At 48.8% G+C, this 21,194-nt stretch overlaps 1 protein-coding gene across 15 annotated transcripts in view; it reads left to right on the top strand.

Annotated features, from left to right (window-relative positions):
- LOC128872117 (potassium voltage-gated channel protein Shaker) overlaps positions 1-21,194 on the top strand; it is a 198,828-nt gene that overhangs the window by 132,372 nt on the left and 45,262 nt on the right. The window contains exon 1 of one of the 15 annotated variants that reach the window (XM_054114490.1): positions 2,889-2,908. The exons of 13 other annotated variants lie outside the window; for them this stretch is intronic. In XM_054114490.1, the coding sequence (XP_053970465.1) occupies positions 2,904-2,908 (5 nt within the window). In that variant the 5' untranslated portion in view covers positions 2,889-2,903. Of the gene's footprint in view, positions 1-2,888; positions 2,909-19,804; positions 20,748-21,194 lie in introns of those variants that run through there. One more of the 15 variants, XM_054114489.1, reaches the window with a different exon arrangement.

The following is a 21,194-nucleotide window of genomic DNA, read 5'->3' as shown; positions in this document are numbered from 1 at the left end:
TATTTCAAAACTATAGTGTACTATGTGTCCAATATATTTATATCTTTCTTTATATATATATATATTTATATACAATTTCTAGAAAGTAGACTTTCGCGTTAAAGAGGTTCGAGTCAAAGGCTCGTATCTCTCACCGATCGATCGAACGGGCCTGGGTCTCCGCAACCCGAAAGATAGAGATCCGCGAAAACGAGCCTCGACTATCGAGTTTCGGTATAATATCGTGTTCTCGTTGTTGGATTGATTTTTAGCCATCTCGGCGTCTTTGAATCTTCTACCTCTCGGCGGAGATTCGATTTCGGGGAATAAGAAAAATTCCGTTAAGAAATCTGGTCGGGACGGGAGGTTGCGTAATCCTAGATTCCCTTGGTTTGCCAACAACCGCTCCGCCGATACCGCAAAGTGCAGGGTATCGTATTCTCGCGCAAGGGATACGGGATGCCTTCCTCTTTTTCGAATCGAAACAACTTTTACAAAGAACGTCGTAAATAGAGGTGTACGCGAACTGCGAACGATCGAACGAACACGAGAGGATCGCGTTAACTTTTCTAGTAGAAGTAAACGGGGAAAGACGAGTTCCTCCCCTAGAGGCTCTCGAGTCGAGTAGTCGCGTGGGACGCTTTCCCTATATTCGTTCGGTTGCTTCTTCGATTTCCTGTGTCGTCCTCTCTTCCAATTTACCTCCTAGGAATGTCTTCTTCTGCGTGGTCTCGTATCTCGACCGCGAATACCGTTATCGCGTATCTTCGCGTGTTTTTTTCTTACTTTGACGCATTCACGCCGGCCGTACTACCGGTGGCTCACGCTTATACGCAGCGTTGCCGGTTCCTAAACTGCGAAAGTCGCGCCATTCGTGACAATATTCCGCTACGCTTGGCAACGCTGCTTGTATGTTCCATCGGGCGGCGCGTACCACCGGTGGCTCGCGTCCGCGTGTCCAGCAGACGGCGTGTACTACCGCGCCGCCCCACGACGAGAATCAGAAACAGCAGCGCCGGCGCGAAGCAGCTCTACTTACCGTACCGCTCATTCGAGTCTTTCGCGGGCAGTATGGAAACGAATTTAACGCGAACGTGTCTTCTCAAGAAAGCGGAAACTAGGGATTGTCACATTTTTATAAGTACAACTTCGTTCGCGGTCTCGACGTGTCGCGGTGTTGTAACCTTCCAAGTTTCTGTTTAACCTACTTGCGCGCTAACGTTAAACGCGGGAAAGCATTAGCGTAGTAGCCCGCTCGAAACTGTGTTAAGTCCGATCAATTATTTTCCACGGCACGAATTTCATAACGATTTTCTAAACTCGATTCGATTTATTCGATCGAATAATAAATTTCGAATGTACGAGTTTACGCTCCTTCGTCCCGCGATTATACGTATCTATCGTATCGAATGTAGGAAAAATAAAGAACTGCCGACGTTCGATTACGTCTACCTCTAAAAACATGCAAGACCCGTTCGAAGCATTTACGTCCATCGTCAAACGTCAACCAGTTATTCGGGTGACCTGTTTCGCGTGCCTCACCCTGTGTATCGTACATACGTACGAGGGAGCGAAGGCCGTTGTCAAGTTTTTTTTCAGAATATCGACTCGTCTGCATAGATGAGACGTCCTATACGTTCGAGTACGTTAAACGAACAAGGAGCGAGAAAGGAGAACGATAATTCGCACCGTTGTAACTTTGGCCTCCTTGTAAACGTTAACGATGCGATAAAGAGAGGTAAAGGGAGTCTTTTCACCATTCAGATTGGGGCAAACTCGTAAATAATAACGACAGATGTATCCTCATTTATTTAAGTTAAATTTAGTTTAGTTATAGGGTTAAAAAAAAAAGTACGAGTATGAAAAGTAGAAGGTTTAAAGAAAATAACGAAGAAAGAATTGCCTTGGGACCTCTTGGGTTCTCTGTAATGATATAATTGATTGTAAGTCAAACCATATCGAAACACCAACCTCAGTGGATAGAGTATAACTCCTTATTCGTGTGTATGGCATACATTTCATGCGAAAGTTGAACAATCGAACCTATTTTTCTATTCGAAAAACAGCGAAGCAATGAACACAGGAAAAAAGGGCACGTCTGTGAAAAAAGTGATCGACAATTCTCTTCGAAGCTTATTAACGATCCGAAAATCTATATATTGACATCTTTCGTTCTTCCAACTCGCGCTAGACGATATTTAGTTGCGGATTTACTAAATCTTTGATACGAATTTTGTCCACCTAAAAAGTGAAAGGCTTGCAACTTTAACGATAACGCCACGATAAGGGTGGATCGCACGTTCGTAAAGTTTCCGGTCCGTCCGAAAACGAAAACGAATCGTCCGCGAGCGATCGATGGGTCCGGGCCGGAATGCAGTCGTGGTCTTTCCGCATTGTATTTTCTTGCGTTCTAACTTGACCCTGAAACGGTTTCCGGCTTGGCGAAAATCGACCCCGATTACCGCTCGACCCGTTTGGCAGGCCAGCGTGCCGAAATATTTTCAGGTCTCCGCATACAGCCTGTGTGCATCTGTCCGTACGTGTACGCGAGGAGGGTCGGTTGGTGCAACGAAGTCGATAAGGGTAGCGAGGATCTCGGTGGCTGGCGCCATCTAATAATCATCCCTCGCGTTATCATCCCCCCGACGGCGTAGCTCGCAGGACTATGCAGGGTGCGCTGCTTTTGTTTACGCCAGTGAATTCCGACCGTCCGTCACTCGGACGGTAGCCTCTCCCTCCGCTTCCCTGGCTGGCACGTTGCATTTTGCACGAGGGCGGATTGCACGCTCGCTCGTTCGCCGAGCTCTCCTTCAGTCGCTCGCACGGCTCGATCACGGCACAGACAAATATTCATAAAATGCTGTTTGAAAGGACCATGTGGATTTGCTGACGGTGCAAAGTGTCGGCTGGTCGGAGCGTAGAAGATGGGGTGAGAAAGGAAGAGTAGATAGAGAACAACGCTCCGCGCGATTCTGTGATAACGCGATAACCGAAAAGGCGATCCTCGTGCGGGAACAACGATTTTCCTGAAACGTTGAACCGCGATACCGGGGGACCAGTGCGTTTATTCGTTGACAACGCGAACAGGAACGTTTCCGGCCTGTCCCGTGTCGTTCCCGGATACCGTCGAAATGAAAAAGTGCTGAAGTAAGCGGTAGTTCTCGTTTCGTTACGGTCCTTCCGCGTTCGGCGACGATAACGTATTTCTCCGAAAACGAGAAACAGCGTGTACGCGTTACGTAATTGTCGAACCAATTTTTTGATCGAGGGGAAATCGGAAACGTTCCACGCGTCGCTTATGGATAAGTCGTGCTTTTCGGAAATGTACGAGCAGAATAAACGACGGCCCGTCGATCGAAATGTCGAACGAAGATTAAAACATCGCAGACGCGACGTTGCGCGACGGGGAAGTTTCGGCCGCGAACGCGTCCCGTTCGGAGAACGCGTGAATTCACTTTTTGGGAAAGTTTCCGCGAACCACGCCGCCGCTAGCGAACTTCGCGTTGCGTAACACGTCCGCATGCTCGAAGCGTAGCGCCCTTCGACCCTTACGTCGCTGTAGGTGCTCGGTACAGACTTTCCTGGTACGCGATCCGCGTCTAAAAGTGCTACATTGCTGTCCTCGCTGCTGTCTCCATTGTTACGGAGACGCGAGTTCCCGTTGAACGAAAGAAAAGTTGCACTCTTTGCGTGGACGATAGACGTTAATAATTTCGAACGAGCGGGTGCGATTTTTTCGGCGATTTTTTCGACTCGTGTCTGTTAACGCGTCGAGTGCCAGACTGGCGCTTTTGAAAATTCCTACTACGATTAAACTATGTTTATAGATCGCTAGAAATCACGTAATCAAACATTCGTCGTGGTATTTGTGCTTGCAACATAATCGAAATCCAAGTATTTCGTTAAAATTCATTTTTCTTTGACATTTGACTTTCAGAATGAACCCTCTGCACTCGAGGCCTTTTTTTCTGGTATCTACCAGCAACTCGAGATGTTTCTTAACATTCTATCGCTACGAGTTCTAAGCTATCGAGATTTTAGAACAAGGTCGCCTTTACCTCGCCGACAATCGTTTTATTGATACGCCAAGCTCCAAAGAAATTGAACCTACAAACTTTGGGTATCGTAGAATTGCTCCGTGAAGCAAGTGCAAAGGGTTAATTTTTTTTAGCGAATATCACTGTCTGTCACCGATATATGGGCGACGCCGACAGTCAACGCGTTAACAGTCGGACGACCATGCGACACGAGCCACTCGCCCTAGAAGAGGTTTTATCGATTTTACTTTATTCAGCCTACGACGTCCGCTTCCCAATTTCTGCTCTCTCGTTTCGATGAATTACCCTCGTATCCGACGAATTTCTCGATCGTAGAAACGAAATATCTCCAGCCCGCTCGAGTCGCAATTACGTTTCGAGCACGCGAGAGATCGCACCCGATAGTTTCCTCCGCGTACACGCGTCGACGGCACTCGAAGGGTTAATCGCGATAAAGCACCTGGAGGAAGGACGGATCGTGTCTCGTTCGAGCGCGAACGAGCCCCGAGTCGTTATTCTTAGCCGTGCTTTCTCCTTTCTTCGCTCGTCCCTCGACTTTTCGTTGCGCGTTCGCGTCCCGCGTTTACGAATCGGAGCGGTTTTCGCGGAAGGTTCGCTCGTTCTCATCGACGAGTCATCGCGAGCCATCGCGAGCCGGCTATTCTCAGAGGATGGGAACGAAAACGTCCGTTTACGCGCGAAGAACGCGGCACCGCTATAATTAGTGACTACCAGAAGGAGCATAGTAGCCGCCCGAGTTTATTCGAACGGATCTCGATCGAGTCACGTGGGCCGCGGGTCCGTGCTCCGAACCGCAAAATAACCAATTCGGGCTTTCGTACTTGTTTCCTCGATGGACGTTCGATTTCGTTCGGACCGCGTCTATCGGGATCTCCTAACCGTATCGTCGTGTACGGATCGAAATGCTTTGGAGGAATGAGAAATTACGTGGACGCGCAACGATCGACGTGATAGCCGAGCGTTCAAGTTGAAACGAAAAGGGGACGCACGTCCGTGGGAACGATGCCGTTCGTTATTTATTACAATTTTATCCCTCAGGCCATGGACGACGAGCGATTAGTTATCTTAATCTTGATCCGAAAGCTCAGCGAATGGCTAGGTCACTAGGTTAAAGCCTAAATAACTTGACGGATAATGCGGCTTTGCGTTACGTTCTACGAGTAATCGGCTAAGACTTCTCGAATCACGAAGGTCGCTGTCTTCGACGCCGGTTTGATTTATCCCTAGGAAGGAGTTCCTTCCTTCAACGACGAGAATCGAAGAGCGCAGCTTGCAATTAACGAAACTCGCGCTTCACTCTTATCATCGAGCCGGCGTGTACCACCGGTGGTTCATTCTCGCGTGTCTATCAGACGGCGTGTACCACCGGTGGTTCACTCTCGCGTGTCTATCAGACGGCGTGTACCACCGGTGGTTCACTCTCGCGTGTCTATCAGACGGCGTGTACCACCGGTGGTTCACTCTCGCGTGTCTATCAGACGGCGTGCACCACCGCGCCGCCCCGCGGCGAGAAACAAAAACGGCAAGATACAAAATGGTCAAGGATCGCACGAGTCGGAAGGACCGGTGTATCGGACGGAACGTCTCTCGTTACTCCGGGAACTCGTTACAGCTGTTAAACGATACAGAACGTTCCCGCGGAAAGAGGGCAGCCATTCGACGCAAGTTTCCCGTTGGTCGTTTCCGTGTTTACGCGACCACGTTTCCGCGTCATCGACGGAAATGAACGCGCCGTCGCTTGTAATAACCGCGTTACGCGCAACTTCGCCGCGCGAGTTCCAAGCCGAACGTTCAATTTTCCATTTCGTTCGCTTCCCGTTTAGTTCGCTCTCGAGAGAATTCGGAAACCGGTCCTTCGCTCGCGCGACTCGTACTTCGATCGACGCGTTCGCCGCCACGTCAGCCACGCACGGGTGACAAGAATCTTCACGGAGGGATAAATAAATTAATTCCGAGAGTCAGGTATCGAAGAAAATTAATTTTGACGGGATCAGTGAATTCTAAAGAGATCGCGAAAATAACCACCGTCGCAGATGTTAGATTATGTCATTTCGAATTGCATAGCGCAGGGCTGGAGGGCTGTCACCTCTACCATAACTCGATTAACTGCCGATCGTCGATGATCGACCTTTGTTATTCCTTTCTACTACCCCGTAGTAACGCTGCGCGTTACTCATACGCGCTGGAGGGCCTTTCGAATCAGAAAAACTTCGTGTCACCTCGACCATAATTCGAATTCGGCTAACTGCCGATCGTCGATGATCGTTCTTTGTTATTCCTTTCTGCTGCCGCGCGTGAACCATACGCTGTATACATTTCTGTACTCCGTCCAATTTCGTATCGATTCCCTGCACCAGAAAGAAAATTTTAGCCTCGTCGAAATTTTCACGGTTAATAGTCTGCCAGTCAACGCGTTAAGCGACTCGAATTTCCCGCGACAAAACGAATCGTGTCCTTCGCGTAGGTAATCGTAAGCATGGACGAGAGCTTCGAAGTGTATTATACAGGATGTCCCAAAAATGTTGGAGGACCTTGAACGGGGTGGTTCGTAGGGTGATTTGAAACAAGTTTTTCCTTAGCGAAAATGTTGTCAGAGGGTTATCGAAGGAGATATTAACAGAAAAGCCCGACCAATCAGAGCGTGAGTTCTCCGATGGAACGCTCGCGGTAGCGTACGCTACGCGCTATAGGCGGCCGCAGTAGAATAGGTTCGCTCTAGGCAGCCGTAGTAGCATAGGCTGCACACCTGAGCGGCCGCAGTAGAATAGACTCGCGCTAGACAGCCGCGGTAGTGTAATCTACGCGCTAGTCAGCCGCGCTCTGATTGGTCGAGGCCTTTCCATTAATATCTCCTTAACGAAGCCTCGGAGATCAATTTCGCTAAGGTAAAACTTGTTTCAAATCACCCTCCGAACCACCTCTTTCAAGGACCTCCAACATTTCTTGAACATCCTGTATAAGGTACAAATTTGAGAAGAATCGTGTTATTTATCGAATGCCTTCAACGACGATGATTCGAAATTACTTGCGACCAGCGCCATGGTGCTAAGAATCGCGTCCCGTGTTACACTTAACCCGGGAAATAATTCCAACGGTGCTACTGTATTGGAACAACGCGTTATCGACGTAGGATAAGAAAGGTAGACGCGCCGTGGGTAGAGGGTTGGTGGTACCGAATTCGCGGAGCATATCGACTCGCGTTGCGGGCTTGTTACTGGCAATTCGTCGGATCAGGGTCATTCTGGACGTTTCATTGATGCCTCTCGCGCTACATTCACGGGGGTAACCAGAGTTAACCACTCCCATCGAGGCCATGAGAAGCAGGGAAGCTGACCTAGATAACTATGCCCACGACCCGATTCGCCCCATCTTCACCGAAGCCGGTGAATGGATTCGACATGACGCACACACCATGCAACACTCTCTCCTCCCCTCGTCCCCTTTCCTTCTCGCCACTTCGCTCTCCTCCGCCTCTATTCCTCTCTCTAACCTCTCTCGATCCATAACCTTATTTCCTTTACGTAACGGTCAGGACTCACGTAAGAGCATCGAGAACCCCTTACCCTTATTCGATGCCCCAACCCCGTAGCTCCCGCGTGTCCTTTACGATCTACAGCCCCACCAATCATGTGTGCATTATGCTCGTCGCTGTATCCGATGCGACACAGCTCTAGAGGTAATTACGCGTGAACAGCTTCGGCAGGTTAACGTGCGAGCGGAGGTTTAGGGTGCTTAGACTCGAGTGGAGAGATAGGGTGCGAACGCGTTACGGGCAGAGTGGCTACCGCCAACGGGCGAAAAGGATAATTCCAGGCATCCTCTTCCGATTATTATCGCGACGCTCGTAAATTATCGTTTCCTTTCGAAGGAACCTCCGGGACACTTTTTTTTTTATTTATTTTTATTTTTATATGGTTATCGCGTGTACACTTTATCCGCGCATGCCACCAGCCATTTTTAAACGAGAAAAGAAACGAATCCGTTTGATTGCGTAACTCGAATCACAGCTGAACAAACGTTTTCGTCTGAGAACAATTGCTCCCGACCTTGACGATGTGTTTTCCAACAAGCACTGTGTAAGTTTATTTTTAGAGTCGACCGCTTGACAGATAACGCAGGTTTGGTTTCCAAGCAACATCGTAGAATCCGTCGAAACATTTGGCCATTCGGAGATTTACGATTTGTGTACAACTCGAGGAGTGTCCAAATAGAGATTTTACGGACGCTCTTCCGTCGCTTTCTCGCAGTAAAACAGAACCGAAGGCTCCCGATTTTACGTACGATCGACGTTCGTCGTTTCGAGCGTGGTCCACCCGAATCCTCGTGTTTTCAAGCAGGACCATAATTACGAAGTTTCCGGATAGCCAATAATAGAAACGGTCGTTGCGGGGTATCACGAATACGCGCAGGGGCGGCCAGCTACCCCCGCGAGGCAATAGGAAACGTTGAATACATTCGCGAAAGTCAATTCGCGGGGCTAACGCATGATTATCGACAAATGTAATTTGCGAGACGTGGCCAATAATAGATTTCCAATTCGCTCGCCTAGGAAGGTTTCCATTAGACAGAGTATACGAGGCGGGCTATTGCAACGTTAATTCGTGGAATATTTCGAAAGGGAACCACGGACTTGCAGCTGCAACCGTGGAAATCGCGAATCGAAAATCAACGAATCTATCGGCTTGTTTCGAAAGTCCGTGTCGAATTTCGGTAGGTGGTACAGGCGAATCTATCGGTATGGTTCGATACAAATAATATGTACATACAAAGTTAATGAATCAATTCTGGAACGTGATAAATTCCTGGAATATTTATCGAATTCGTCGGTCATTTTATATAATCCCCAACTCTTAATGGAGAGTCTGATAAATTGCACTTGAAAATGGCATTTCCAGCCACTTTTTCACTGATGCGAGCTGTGTATTAGGGTTACAACCCTCTCTTAGACAGTTTGACGCACTCAGATTTTTGATGCGACGCACTTTCGAAATTTTTCGATATTTTTGAAAAGTCCAATTTAACGTCCTTACAGCACGAGACGCCCGCGTGGTAGCGTCCAACAAAAAACTAGGTCCAAACCTGCTCAGACAGTATTTCCGTGCAGACAGCATATGTACTATCAATTTTATCACATTCCCCATTACAAATTAGAAATTACACAAAATCGCCGGTCAATTTGATAAATATTCCAGAATTTATCGCAACTACCCCAAACCCTCTCAGACAGTATTTTCCTGTAGACAGCATACGAATTAACAATTTTATTGCACTTCCTATCACAAGTTGGAGGATTATATGAAATCGTCAATTTGATAAATATTCCAGAATTTATCGCAATTACCCCAAACCCTCTCAGACAGTATTTTCCTGTAGACAGCATACGAATTAACAATTTTATTGCACCTCCTATCACAAGTTGGAGGATTATATGAAATCGTCAATTTGATAAATATTCCAGAATTTATCGCAACTACCCCAAACCCTCTCAGACAGTATTTTCCTGTAGACAGCATACGAATTAACAATTTTATTGCACTTCCTATCACAAGTTGGAGGATTATATAAAATCGTCAATTTGATAAATATTCCAGAATTTATCGCAACTACCCCAAACCCTCTCAGACAGTATTTTCCTGTAGACAGCATATGAATTAACAATTTTATTGCACCTCCTATCACAAGTTGGAGGATTATATGAAATCGTCAATTTGATAAATATTCCAGAATTTATCGCAACTACCCCGAACCCTCTCAGACAGTATTTTCCTGTAGACAGCATACGAATTAACAATTTTATTGCACCTCCTATCACAAGTTGGAGGATTATATAAAATCGTAAATTTGATAAATATTCCAGAATTTATCGCAACTACCCCAAACTTACTCAGACAGTATTTCCGTGCAGACAGCAGATGCATTAACAATTTTGCGGATGCATTAACGATTCTCTTCAAACGAATATCGCGTCTGAAAAATCACGAATCGATCGAAGCATCTCTCGAAATGTCTCTGTAAAATTATTATTCGAGTTGACGGTGCGGCCACTCGGACAATGAAATGTTTTCTTATCGCTCAGCCTTCCTCTCGAGACAAGTGTGTCACAGTTATCGCGAGAAAGGACTTGAAAATAGAAGGCTGGTCGATGGCCAACAAAAACTAAAGGGAACCCACTAGAGATCCGCGCGAGAGGCGTGGAAAGTTCCGAGATAAAGTTTTTAACAGGTTGCTCTCGATATCTCCACTCGTTTAACGCTTCAGCACCGGTTGACTTACCGCTACGTGTTTCCACTTTTAAAAGTTGGCCGCCGTTCGTAGTACGTCGTCTCCTGCGTGTCTATGCGATTACCTAATTCCAACGAAAATCGATTACAAAGGCGTCGATTCAAAATCGATTATCCGACATCTATTCTTCCAGCTAAAATGTCCCCTTTCCTTGATCGTATTTGGTTAAATGCGTGTCTCGGGTGCGAGTGTCTGAAACAAGCGGGCGTTAAAGTGTTAATCTCTTGTTGCTCCGAATGTGGATCTTCCGGGCGTCCTCTTCGTGAAAGGAGCACTTGGTAAGATCAATCATTGAGAGTACCCACTGTTACGCCTTCTATTGTCTTCTTTGACGCGGGGTCTCTCCTCGATCGTGACGCTTTGTCACGACGAGTTTACTACCTCGGTCCCAAGGCTCTCGAGCGGTGTACCACGGCACGTTGTGCAGCATCGTCGTCGCTCCGGGTGCGCCAACTTTTTCACTCGTTTCCGTTTCGTTTCCTCGCGTCGAGTTCCTCTCGAAGGATCATCGAAATAATCCCTCGTCCTTAACCCTTAAAAGCCCGATTTTCCAAATTAAATATAAAAATTTAAAACTTTCTTAAATTTTACTCGACCCACACCGTGCTGTAAGCATCGGCCTCGAAGACGCTTCTTTTTCTACTAAATGGAAAAATATTTTACGCGGAACTGAATCGAATAATCCACGAAAGAATTGTGCGAAGAACTGCATACAAAAATTTGAAAACGATCGTTTGTCCGGTCGCGATAGGTTCGGTATTGAGAAGCAGCGATCTAGAAAAAGGGTAAACGAGAGACGAGTACGGCGGTGATAAGAAGTACGTGGAATTGATCGTGCCGGGCCCTGTAACGGCGCCAAAAAGAAAATTAACGTTCAGGCTTGAAAGAGGTCGTTCCGCGGAGTGCATGTTTTTTTCAAGCAGCGACACGTTTAATCGATAAACCTTTACGCGGATTCGATGGTACCGACAACCGTTATCGAGGACAATAGGAAACGGTGACGTCGATAGAAACGGCGGTCATCAATTGGCCGAATTATTCCGCCGGCACAAAGAACGAGTCCCGTTCGGTTCCGATAGCAAAACTTCCGCGGCGTAATTTGAAATAGGACGGCCAGGCTGCGGATGCTAGCCGTGTCGTTGGCTTAGCTCCACGCCGCGTTGCGGATTGTATTTCGATGGCCCACATACGCGGATATTTATCGACGTGTCTCGACTTTCGACTCGAAATTCCACGGTATCTCGAAGGAGGGTGCTCGCCCTGATCCGTCCCCCTGTCGCAACTTTTGGCGAGAATATTTTCGAGAAGTCGGGGGGCAGGAAAAAACTACTCCGCCGTTCGCTCGACGAAACTTTCGTGTTCCCTTCCCCATTCTCGTTCCAAAGTTGCGCCTTCGAGTAGACGCTTTGCAACAACGTCACGACTTCACTCGTCTCGCAACGATATCCGACATTACACTAAGGGGCTTGGAACGTCAAAAAATGAAAAAAGAAAGAAAGAAAAAAGAACCGATTTTTTTTTTTTTAATTCTGATTCCGAACAGTTCTACGCGATCAGAATTTAATTTGAAGTCCTAGAAGTGGTAAGAAAAATTCAGGTGAAAAAAACTTTTTCGGGTTAATTTTAAAAAAAATGTTCAAAGTTGGAAAAAAAAGTTAAGAATTTGTCGCGGCGGTAAGTTTTTTTGAAATTACAAAAATTCTCGGTCTAAATAAAGTCCTACTGTTAAACAAAGAAGCGCGTAAAATTTCGTTGATATCGGCTCAACCGTTTCTGGACGTTTTTCTCAACGTTCTTGTTCTCAACCGTTTTTCTGAAAAAAGTGTACCTTCGCGAAGAAACTTTTACTTACTGAGATACCGATACTTTTACTTGCTAATGTTCCGAGCCCCTTAATTTACGTGCTCCGTAGGTCGTTCGTCCTCGTCCGTCAAGCGATATTCGGTTCCAAGAGGAACGTTGAGATATATTATCCGTGACGTAGAGTATCGCGCGCGATAAATCGCAGAAATTCAAGTAGTATGTATCTATGATTGACGCGTCGCCGGACAAGTAGCGTGGCCGGCACACAACACACACACACACACACACACACACACACCTCGCGGGCTGTTCGCGGACCGACCCCGATAACGGAAACAAGGAGATCGGCGGAAGTAGCCGACCTGAATTTGAACGAAACTTTGCCAATTTGTAACAGGGCAGACCGAAGGTAGCGGGTAAACTTTTTAATTCGGCTGCTTCCACTGCCCTTCCTCGTTTAGAAGAGTTCCCTGTTCGAGCCTTTCGGATCTTCAATTATCGAGAATTTCCACGATACTTATGCCCGCGGCAACTTCACGAGATCCGAGCACCGTAAGTTAACGAATTGAAAAATTACAGAGAGGGAATCTCGATATTCCTTTGCCCCTCGTTCGCCGTAAAGGAACAGCGTAGAATTAGAAACTCGAAGCTAAACGAAAAGTAGATCAATTCGGGGAGGTGTCCATCGGTAAGGAGCCAGCTCCAATTTCTGAAATTGCACCACGGAAAGAAAGGAATTTTTTAAATCCGTGATTATGTTCCAAAATCATAAAAAATTGAAGCTGTTCCCCATATCGCAGCACAGCTTTCGAACTCTGATTTTCTTCCGAACAATTATTATTTCCGAGAGCGAAGAACGTGACGTGAGCGAACGTGAAATATCGAAAGGAACGAAAGATAAATACGGGGCGCGATCGAACGGTAGCTGCGTCGATAGGTAACGAAGTCTAGGCAACGAAACAGCAATTTCCTAGCTCCGCCGTGAAATCGAGCGAAAAGTCAGTCGTCCTCGCAGACCGAATAATAACAGTCGACGGGCCGGATCTAGCTCGCGGCCCCGTAGATTGCCGAGCCTTGTTCCAGAGTCTCGAGCTTACAGATTCAAATTCTCTTAGCCGAGGCGAGGTTCAATTGGTTCGTAGACCACTCCGCAGCGAGTGCTTCCAACGAAACAATCGTATTCCAGACGTTTGTACAGCGAACTCCGCTTTCTAAATATCCTCGCCGCTGTGCTCCTCTCGAGAGCCGACTCGAAGTTCCCCGAAACTTGGAGAAACGAACAAAAAAATAAACGAGGACTGTCCGTACCTAAGAATTGCTTTTGTGCGAGTCTGGCAACGAAAGATGGAATTCGCGATATCGACGGCGAGCGAGATGTTTGAGTAAAGCATCGGACTGGTTGAAACGTCGTGCGTTACGCTGGATTATACTCGATCGGGAAAGAAACGTTCATTGCGCGGACCTTTTCGAGAAAAGTTTGCCGACCCCGTCGCCGTCGTTCGGAGCGACGAAGGGACGAGCATCGCGGAACGATAGACGTGGCGGTCCGAGTAAGTGGTAGAGTCCCGTCTATGGTCTGGCGTGCGCTCTTGGAAGACGCACCGACCTTGGCTTTATGGTGGTCGAGCGTGTCGAGGCGGTGGTTGGATCAGCTGACACGAATATGGTGCGAAAACGAAGAAGAGAGAAAATAGAGGGCGAAGCTGGAAGGCCGGGACACTCGGAAAGAGAAGAAACACGGAAAGCGTGAGACCGGCCGAAGAGGAGAGGCCGGAGGGACGGAAGGAGAGACCGGCGGGAGTCGCGGCGTGGGGGATGCAAGAGGAGAAACCGAGGGGAGGGGGTTCAGGTGGTGGAGGACCAGAATCACGAGTAGCTGTCGGGGCAGCGGAGGGGAAGGAAAGGGAGTCGACGGAGAGGGGAACGTATTGATTGCGCGTGGTTAGCGCGACGAGGATCGTCCCTCGCGAGACAAAGAGGGACGAAGGAAGACGCGGGGGTAGCTGGGACGAGGACGGGGTGTTATCGCACAGGTGCGAGAGGGTCGACGGTGGGGGGCGAACGGGAAAAGGGACGGGGAGACTTGAATTATGGCAGGAGAAACGCGCGCGAACATAAGAAGCGTCGAAACGGAGGAAAATGAAACCGGCGGAGGAACAACGGGGTTGAGAATGAAGGGTGGAGACGCGCAAAGAAGACGAGATGTGAAACCATCCGCGACAGGAGATGATTTACGCGAGATGAGGAAACAATGACAAACGGAGAGACCCGTAACGACTCCACGCGGGATGAACCCCGGTTGGAGAGCGAGGAAAAATTGAAATAGCTACTATTTACTGTATTCCCAGTGTCTCGCATCGACGAGAGAGGAAAACTCGCGTCGCGATCCGGGCGAACAGCACCATTCAGGTTTCCAGCGCGGCTGTCGCTGTAAACGCGACAAAGAAGAGCGCCGGGACGAGGAACGAACGCGGAAAGACAGAGAAAGAGAAAGTGAGATCAATGCCGTTGCACTGCAATGCTGCCACATGCTATTCCGTTTCCTTCCGTCTCGGCCCGGAGCACGACTGGAACTTTCACGGAGGGTTCGTCCGCATGAAACGCGGCACGTCCTCGCGATCTAGGTCGCCGTCGACGGTGTCGTGGAAGTCACGAACGAGGAGGGAACTCCTCGGCCAGTCCCGCGATCGAGAACCTCCGTCTCGATCAATGGGACACCGGCATCGATTTCTTCTTCCATTTACCCCGGCCCGGCTATGCACGCCTTTTTTTCCTGTTCGATGAATGAAGGCGCCCTCGGAACTCGTTACGAGGGAACGACGGCTTGGAAAAACCGTTTGCGGGGATTAATTAACCGTCGCCGATCGTTAGACCGAATTAGCATTGTTTCTGTAACGATTATTCCATCGTCCCCGATGGGAAAGCTTTCGCGAAGGTATCGACGGAGCCCCGAGTTTCATAGCTTCTGCTCTCGCTTCCAGCGATAATCTCGCCTAGTTGTTTTTTCGAACGTCGACAGTCAGAACTGCTTACATTGCTCGACTGTTGCGCGCGCCCGCGAGCGTTGCCCGCCTCGCGGCGCTTCGATGTTCGTCGAATATAATTTCGCGAAGCATCGCAGCCGGAATTGGTCGCCTTCCAGTCGACCGACGCGTTTGTTGGTCTGGTCAGGACTGTTTAGGACAAATCGATCGCGCGCGCGCGCGCGCGTGCTCGACGACGGCACGAGGATACCGCGTCGAGCGGAACAAAGTTTACCCGTACGCGTTATTTTTAGTCCTGCGCGAACCACGTGGCGACATCGGGACAGATTCGTTTTACAGTAAAGACTGGATAAGTGCGAGACAGGATTTACTGGATAGATCCAACACGACTACCACTAAGGGAGTTCCTCCTTGACACTCGGTACAACATGATCCTAACGGATTGATACGCTTTCGCAGATTACTTTCTTCCTCGGACCTCTTTCTCTTTTACTCTCTATCCTTTTCACCGTCGACGCTAGACTCGAGCCAAATGTAAATACAGAATAGAAACGTAACGTTTAGGTCCCGATCTCCTCGCACTCATCCAGTCTTTACGTCTGAAAGAAATCGGACTAAAGACGAGAGCGGCGAACGCATAAATACCTCGAAACGTCCGTTATCCTTCGAATCGCGAATCAGGATAGCTCGGACGCGAGTCTCAAGCAGTCGAATTGTTTGCTTTTCATTCTCCCCCCGTCGCTCCATTACGAGTCGATTCGTTCGAGCTACGAAAATTAACGAAAATCCATCATCCTTGCCATGTCATAAACAATCGACGAAATACTTTCGAACGAGAATGCGACGATCTCCGATATTATTTTAATAGAATATCGATACCTTGGCGCTACCTTTAACCTACTTTTAAGTCACGGCGCGAGGTAAATACGAATCGCGAGGCGTGTGGAGTACGCGGTAGAATTCAGGGGTCGTATGCACGCGTAGTTCACTCATTCATAGTCGGACATGAATATGTAGCAACGATACCTCTTGCTCGTTAGCGGGTAACGCGAACTGGGAAATATCGGTGTTGCTCGGACGAGAGCCGGGAGTACGGTCTGACCAACGTTGTCTGGTGTCACTACAGCGCACTCCATCTTGTAAATCGATGCGACCCGTGGACTCTCGAGCCGCTGAGAAAAAAGGGACCAAGGCGACCAAGGGTGGAACGAAGGGAATATAACGTTCGATTCGTTTATTTATTTATTTTACAGGGGTATTTACGTACAACTCGAGCAAATTCTCGAACTCGAGCAAATTCTCGAACTCGAGCAAATTCTCGAACTCTCGCAGGTCCGTGTATTTTCGATTCGATTTCGAGTGAAACGCGTTCCATATTTTATTCGGAAATTTGTTCGCGACGACAAACAAAAATATACCCAGCGTGCTTTACCGAGTTATCGATCAACGATCGCGACCAAGTACGGGGAGTAAGTCGGAGCGAAGTACGAGAGATAACGGACACGGGGAAACACGATGACCTAGACGAACGAGATTATTAAACGGTTGACAGCATGGCGAGCGTGACCAAGTCACGTTGGCGTATTCAAGGTGAGAATGTACGAGGGGGTTGTGCCGTGTCTTGCGAGTACCTATGCGGATTCTTAACATCTCGCTAGAACAATTGAGAAGACCTAGGTGTCCCGACAACGTTACATAGACGAATCGCGAGTCACACCGAGGTCGTGTACATTATTAATAGCTGTCAGCGGTGCGCGATCAGACGTCCGAGAAACGTTAAGCGCGACGCGAGGCCACGGACGTTTCGCGACACGACATTTGGCAATATTTGATGCAAACCTATCGTTGTCTTTACACAGACGGACTCGACGCGTTTACTTCGGGTAATAATTTAAGGTCATCGGCACGCCGTCACGCGCGATTACATTTTAAAAAAAACATTTGCCAACGCGTCTATAAACCAGACCCACAAGTCAATCCCATAATTCTTCTCTTACGTCTATCGAAGACATTTAACTAAATTTATCGATAGGTTTGATAGGTGTTTCCAAATGAATTTTTTGTTATAAATATATGCACGTGTGAGGTCTCTAGGCATATATTTATGATGAATCATTTTTTTGGAAACATCAAAGCTGTTATTTAATTTAGACAAATTTCTTCGATATCTCGAGTCACATATTTATAATGTATTTTTTAATTTATTTGGAAACATCAAACCTCTTATTTAAGAGTTCTACTTATGGTACCGACCGTATATTTGAACAAATTTATACGAGATTTCAAAATACACGAGGCAAAGGACGAATAAGCAGAATGAAAATATAGTCCGAAACAAATGGAAAAAAAAATCAAATTAACACAGATTGACAGAATAAGTATGTCCGTACTAGTGCATCTCCGACACTTGACGCGTTAATCCCGCGCTTCGTGGACAAGGTTGGTCAAAGGTCCCTAGCATCGTTCGAAAATCGAACGGTTCGTTCGTCGGGGCGATTCTCGTGTCGGTCGGACTCGTTTCACGTTGGCCCGTTCTTTGTGGCGTTCCGTTTTATTTTTTTAGAAAAATAACGCCGAAGAGATACAGCGAACGAGGCTCGTACCGAGTCAAAGATGAACTCTTTGATTGCCGAGTACTTTGCGTTTGCTTTCAAAGTCGCATACTTGGCGCGACTTCCGGTGGAAAACGGAGGAAGGAACTCAATCGTGGCGTACATAATCTCCCCGGTAATCGCGAGCGGGATAGTCGGCTGAAAGTAAACCAAAGAAACGAGATGCTGTCAAAGTTGTATATTCGAACAAATTTATACAAGATTTGTACAAGATGTTCGGAATACGTGAAAAAAAGATTATAGAAGCAAAACTGATTTCGCGTGCAATTTCGACCAGAAAACTTTTTTAAAAAATGTAAAATTAAAAATTTTTTTTAAATTTGCTTGAGCACAAATTTATTCTGCATAACCTCTAATAAATTCGCGTAACCATGATAAAATAGACTAACGATGTCATCTCATACGGGACATCCGATATGTCTGGACAATTTTTGAGATGCTTGAACTTTTGTCAGGATTTCGCGAGAATTCGTCGGCGCGCGGGTGCCTCACCCTTGAACGTCCGCGACTCTTATCGATCAAGGGTCCAACGAAGTTTCCCCTGAGAAATTGCGATCTCAGCCGGGGCGAGGATAAAATCTGTCGGAAGACTAAGTGGTGCAAAGGGAAAAAAGTCAGGCAGCGATAAAAGAAAGGGAACGGAACGGTTCGGTTCGGCGCGGTGCGGTGCGGCGACGGAACTAAGTTGACAGAAATGCGCGCGCGTGTGGAAAGAAGAAATGGCGCACGGTGGACGGGTACGAGAACGGATACGTGAATTCACGAGGATTCGTTTTGTTCGTGATCGTCCGTTACGTCGCGAACGGTTCGACGTCGCGTTGAAAAAAGCGAGCGTACCGCGGCCGATTTATCGTTCCGTAGCGAGTTTTTGGCATAGCGTCGACCCTCTCTCGTCCTCGATCGCGACCAGCGGTCTGCCTTATCCGCAGAGGGGGGAGAAGGAGGTCCGCGAACAGGGGTTGCGGGACAAGGATGGTCACGAGAAGCGGCGAGGACGGCCGAGGGTGGAGCGCAGGGGGTGCACCTCGTTGCCCGGCACGATTACGCAACAACCATTGATCTCCTCGTGCCGATAGTCGAAACCTCGTGTACCCCACAACACCGAATTATAGAGGGGCGGTCGGACCTGAAAATCTCGAAGAAAGATTTTTCGGTACATCCTATAAACGATAGTTTATCTCGAAACGGGAGAAGTGAAACGATTTATTTACGTTCGATCGCGCTTCAAGTTCGCAAGTTTCACGCTTTCGATCGATATGTCGATAGACGATTACGAAATCGAGAAAATCGATTCGTTGCAGTTTCGTTTCGCACGACCCAGACACCGTTAACGGTTGGCCTACGCTAGGCGTAAAGAATGGTACGAGCAACGAAAATAAACTCGACTTCCTCGCAAAAGAAACTACTCGACACGGTCGGCATTCTACTTACGTTCTCCTCGCTCCGTGAACATTTCGTTCCGCGTACTAAACGCGATACCCTCAACGATACCTGTCCGACGGCGTCGCGCAAAATCCGGCACGTGGTCCAGTTCTACCCTCTCGTCGCTTATTCGCAGGAACGAAGTAAAACTCCGACCGTGAGCGCTGCGTGACATAGCTCGGGCACGCGTTCTCGCGAGAGCGATAGGGGGACGTGGGAGAGGTTGGAGGAGCATAGAACAGGGCCGCGTACGATGGATGATCGCAGAGTTCGCGAAACGAAAGTAGACGGCGAGGCAGCCCGAGGCGAAGGGGAAATTAGCGAGAGAGAGAGAGGAATAGCAAAAAGCGCGGGAGGGGTGGGAAAGAGCGAGAGGAAAGTTGGGTGGCGATCGTGGTGGGGTGCGACGGTTAGAGTAACAGAGAACGATCGGGCAGGTGAGAAACGGAGGGGAACAGAGACGGAGAAGCGTCGGTAGAAGCGCGCAGGTTTGCAAGCTCGAGCGGAGAAGGAGAAGAGAGAAGACAGGTACGCGCAGGAAGAACGAGAGCGGGCAAAGGTGGAAGGAAAAACAGGCGTAACGAAGGTGGCTGGGGCGTACAGCGAGCTTTTGTTACGACATCGTCTTCTATTCGCGATATATTTCTTTCTCCAGCGTAGTTGCCAGCACCGGTACGATCTCCTCTCTGCCACCACCACCGGCTACCGCCAGCAGCGGCACGACCACCGCCGCCACCACCGTCACCTCTCCGCCTCCGCCTCCACCTCCACCTCCATCGGTGCTATCTTCCACCGTAGCCTCCACCGACGCTCTCGTGGGAGAAAGAGAGAAAGAGTGGATAGGAGAGGAGAGGAGAGGAGAGGAGAGCGCGCGCGGAACGTAGAACGACGGTAGCCTTTCTCAGACGAGTTCTCGTCGGCGTAGCGCTGAGGTGGCACGGAAAACTCTCCGTCGACTGGTCCGCGATCCTCGTGGTCGGGTGTGAGGCGCGCGTGCGACCGAGACCGAGAGCGACAGGGAGCAGGCGCGACGAGACGAGCTTAGAGGCGCGGCGAGGCAAGGCGAGGCGAGGCGAACGGACAGAGATACACGACTACGTACAACGTCGAGCTACGAGCGGAAAACATCAAGGAACGACGGACGAACGTACGGACGGAACCAAGAGTAAAGGCGGAGAAGTCGCGAAAAGCTCGCCGAGTGTACATACGTGTGTCAGTGCGTACCCGAACAGTGCGTTCAGATGATAGGTGTCTCCCGGTGGAGGCGCTTCAGTCGGCCGGTCGCGATCCATTTGATCGAGATTTTCCGCGCCGTTGCGACGAGGAGACGCGTGCCGCGGTTACCGTCCCCGTGCACAAAGGCGTTGTCGTTGTCGTTGTCGACGGCCCAGTCGTCCCGTTCGCCTGTCCGCGACTGCTCGTCGAACGAACGGTCATCGATGGCTCGTGCGCCGCGGCTGCCACGGTGCTGTTCGGCCTGGCTCTCGCCTCTCGTTTTCTCGTTTGTCGTGGTTCCGCTCGCTCCTGTCGCCGACCGACACCGTCAGTGATCGGGAGTGAACGATGCTCCAGAGTGACGGAACGCACCGCGTCAGTTAACGGTTCCTGTGCGTCTTCCTGCTGGCTCCGGCACGCTCCACTTCCACCCCTGTATCGGCGTCTTTTCCGTTTCTCCGTTTCTGCTGGACCCCGTTCTCGGGTTCGACGGGGATGCGCGATAAAGGAGAACGTGTAGCGCGAGATGAACGTATGAAAGGAGAGCGAGGGAAGTGTCGAATGCGTGCGTGAAAGAAAGAGATAGAGCGAGTGAGAGCGAGCCGAAGGGGGAGGGGGATAGAACGAGGAAGAAACGAAAAGTGGAAAAGCAAACGTTACCGTCCCGAACAGGGATCGAAAGCAAAGAGCGAAACCGAGACGAAACGGAGAAGGACAGGGGTAGGGGTGGAACGAAGAGCAGGTTCAGCGACGAAAAGAGATTTCCAGAGGGGCGGGTTTCGAAAGAAGCGAGAGAGAGAGAGAGAGAGAGAGAGAGAGAGAGAGAGAGAGAGAGAGAG

Source organism: Hylaeus volcanicus, chromosome 2 (genome assembly GCF_026283585.1).
Source record: "Hylaeus volcanicus isolate JK05 chromosome 2, UHH_iyHylVolc1.0_haploid, whole genome shotgun sequence".
Taxonomy (NCBI): Eukaryota; Metazoa; Arthropoda; class Insecta; order Hymenoptera; family Colletidae; genus Hylaeus; species Hylaeus volcanicus.
The sequence above is the reverse complement of the archived record's forward strand: the minus strand, read 5'-3'. Positions and strand labels throughout refer to the sequence as shown.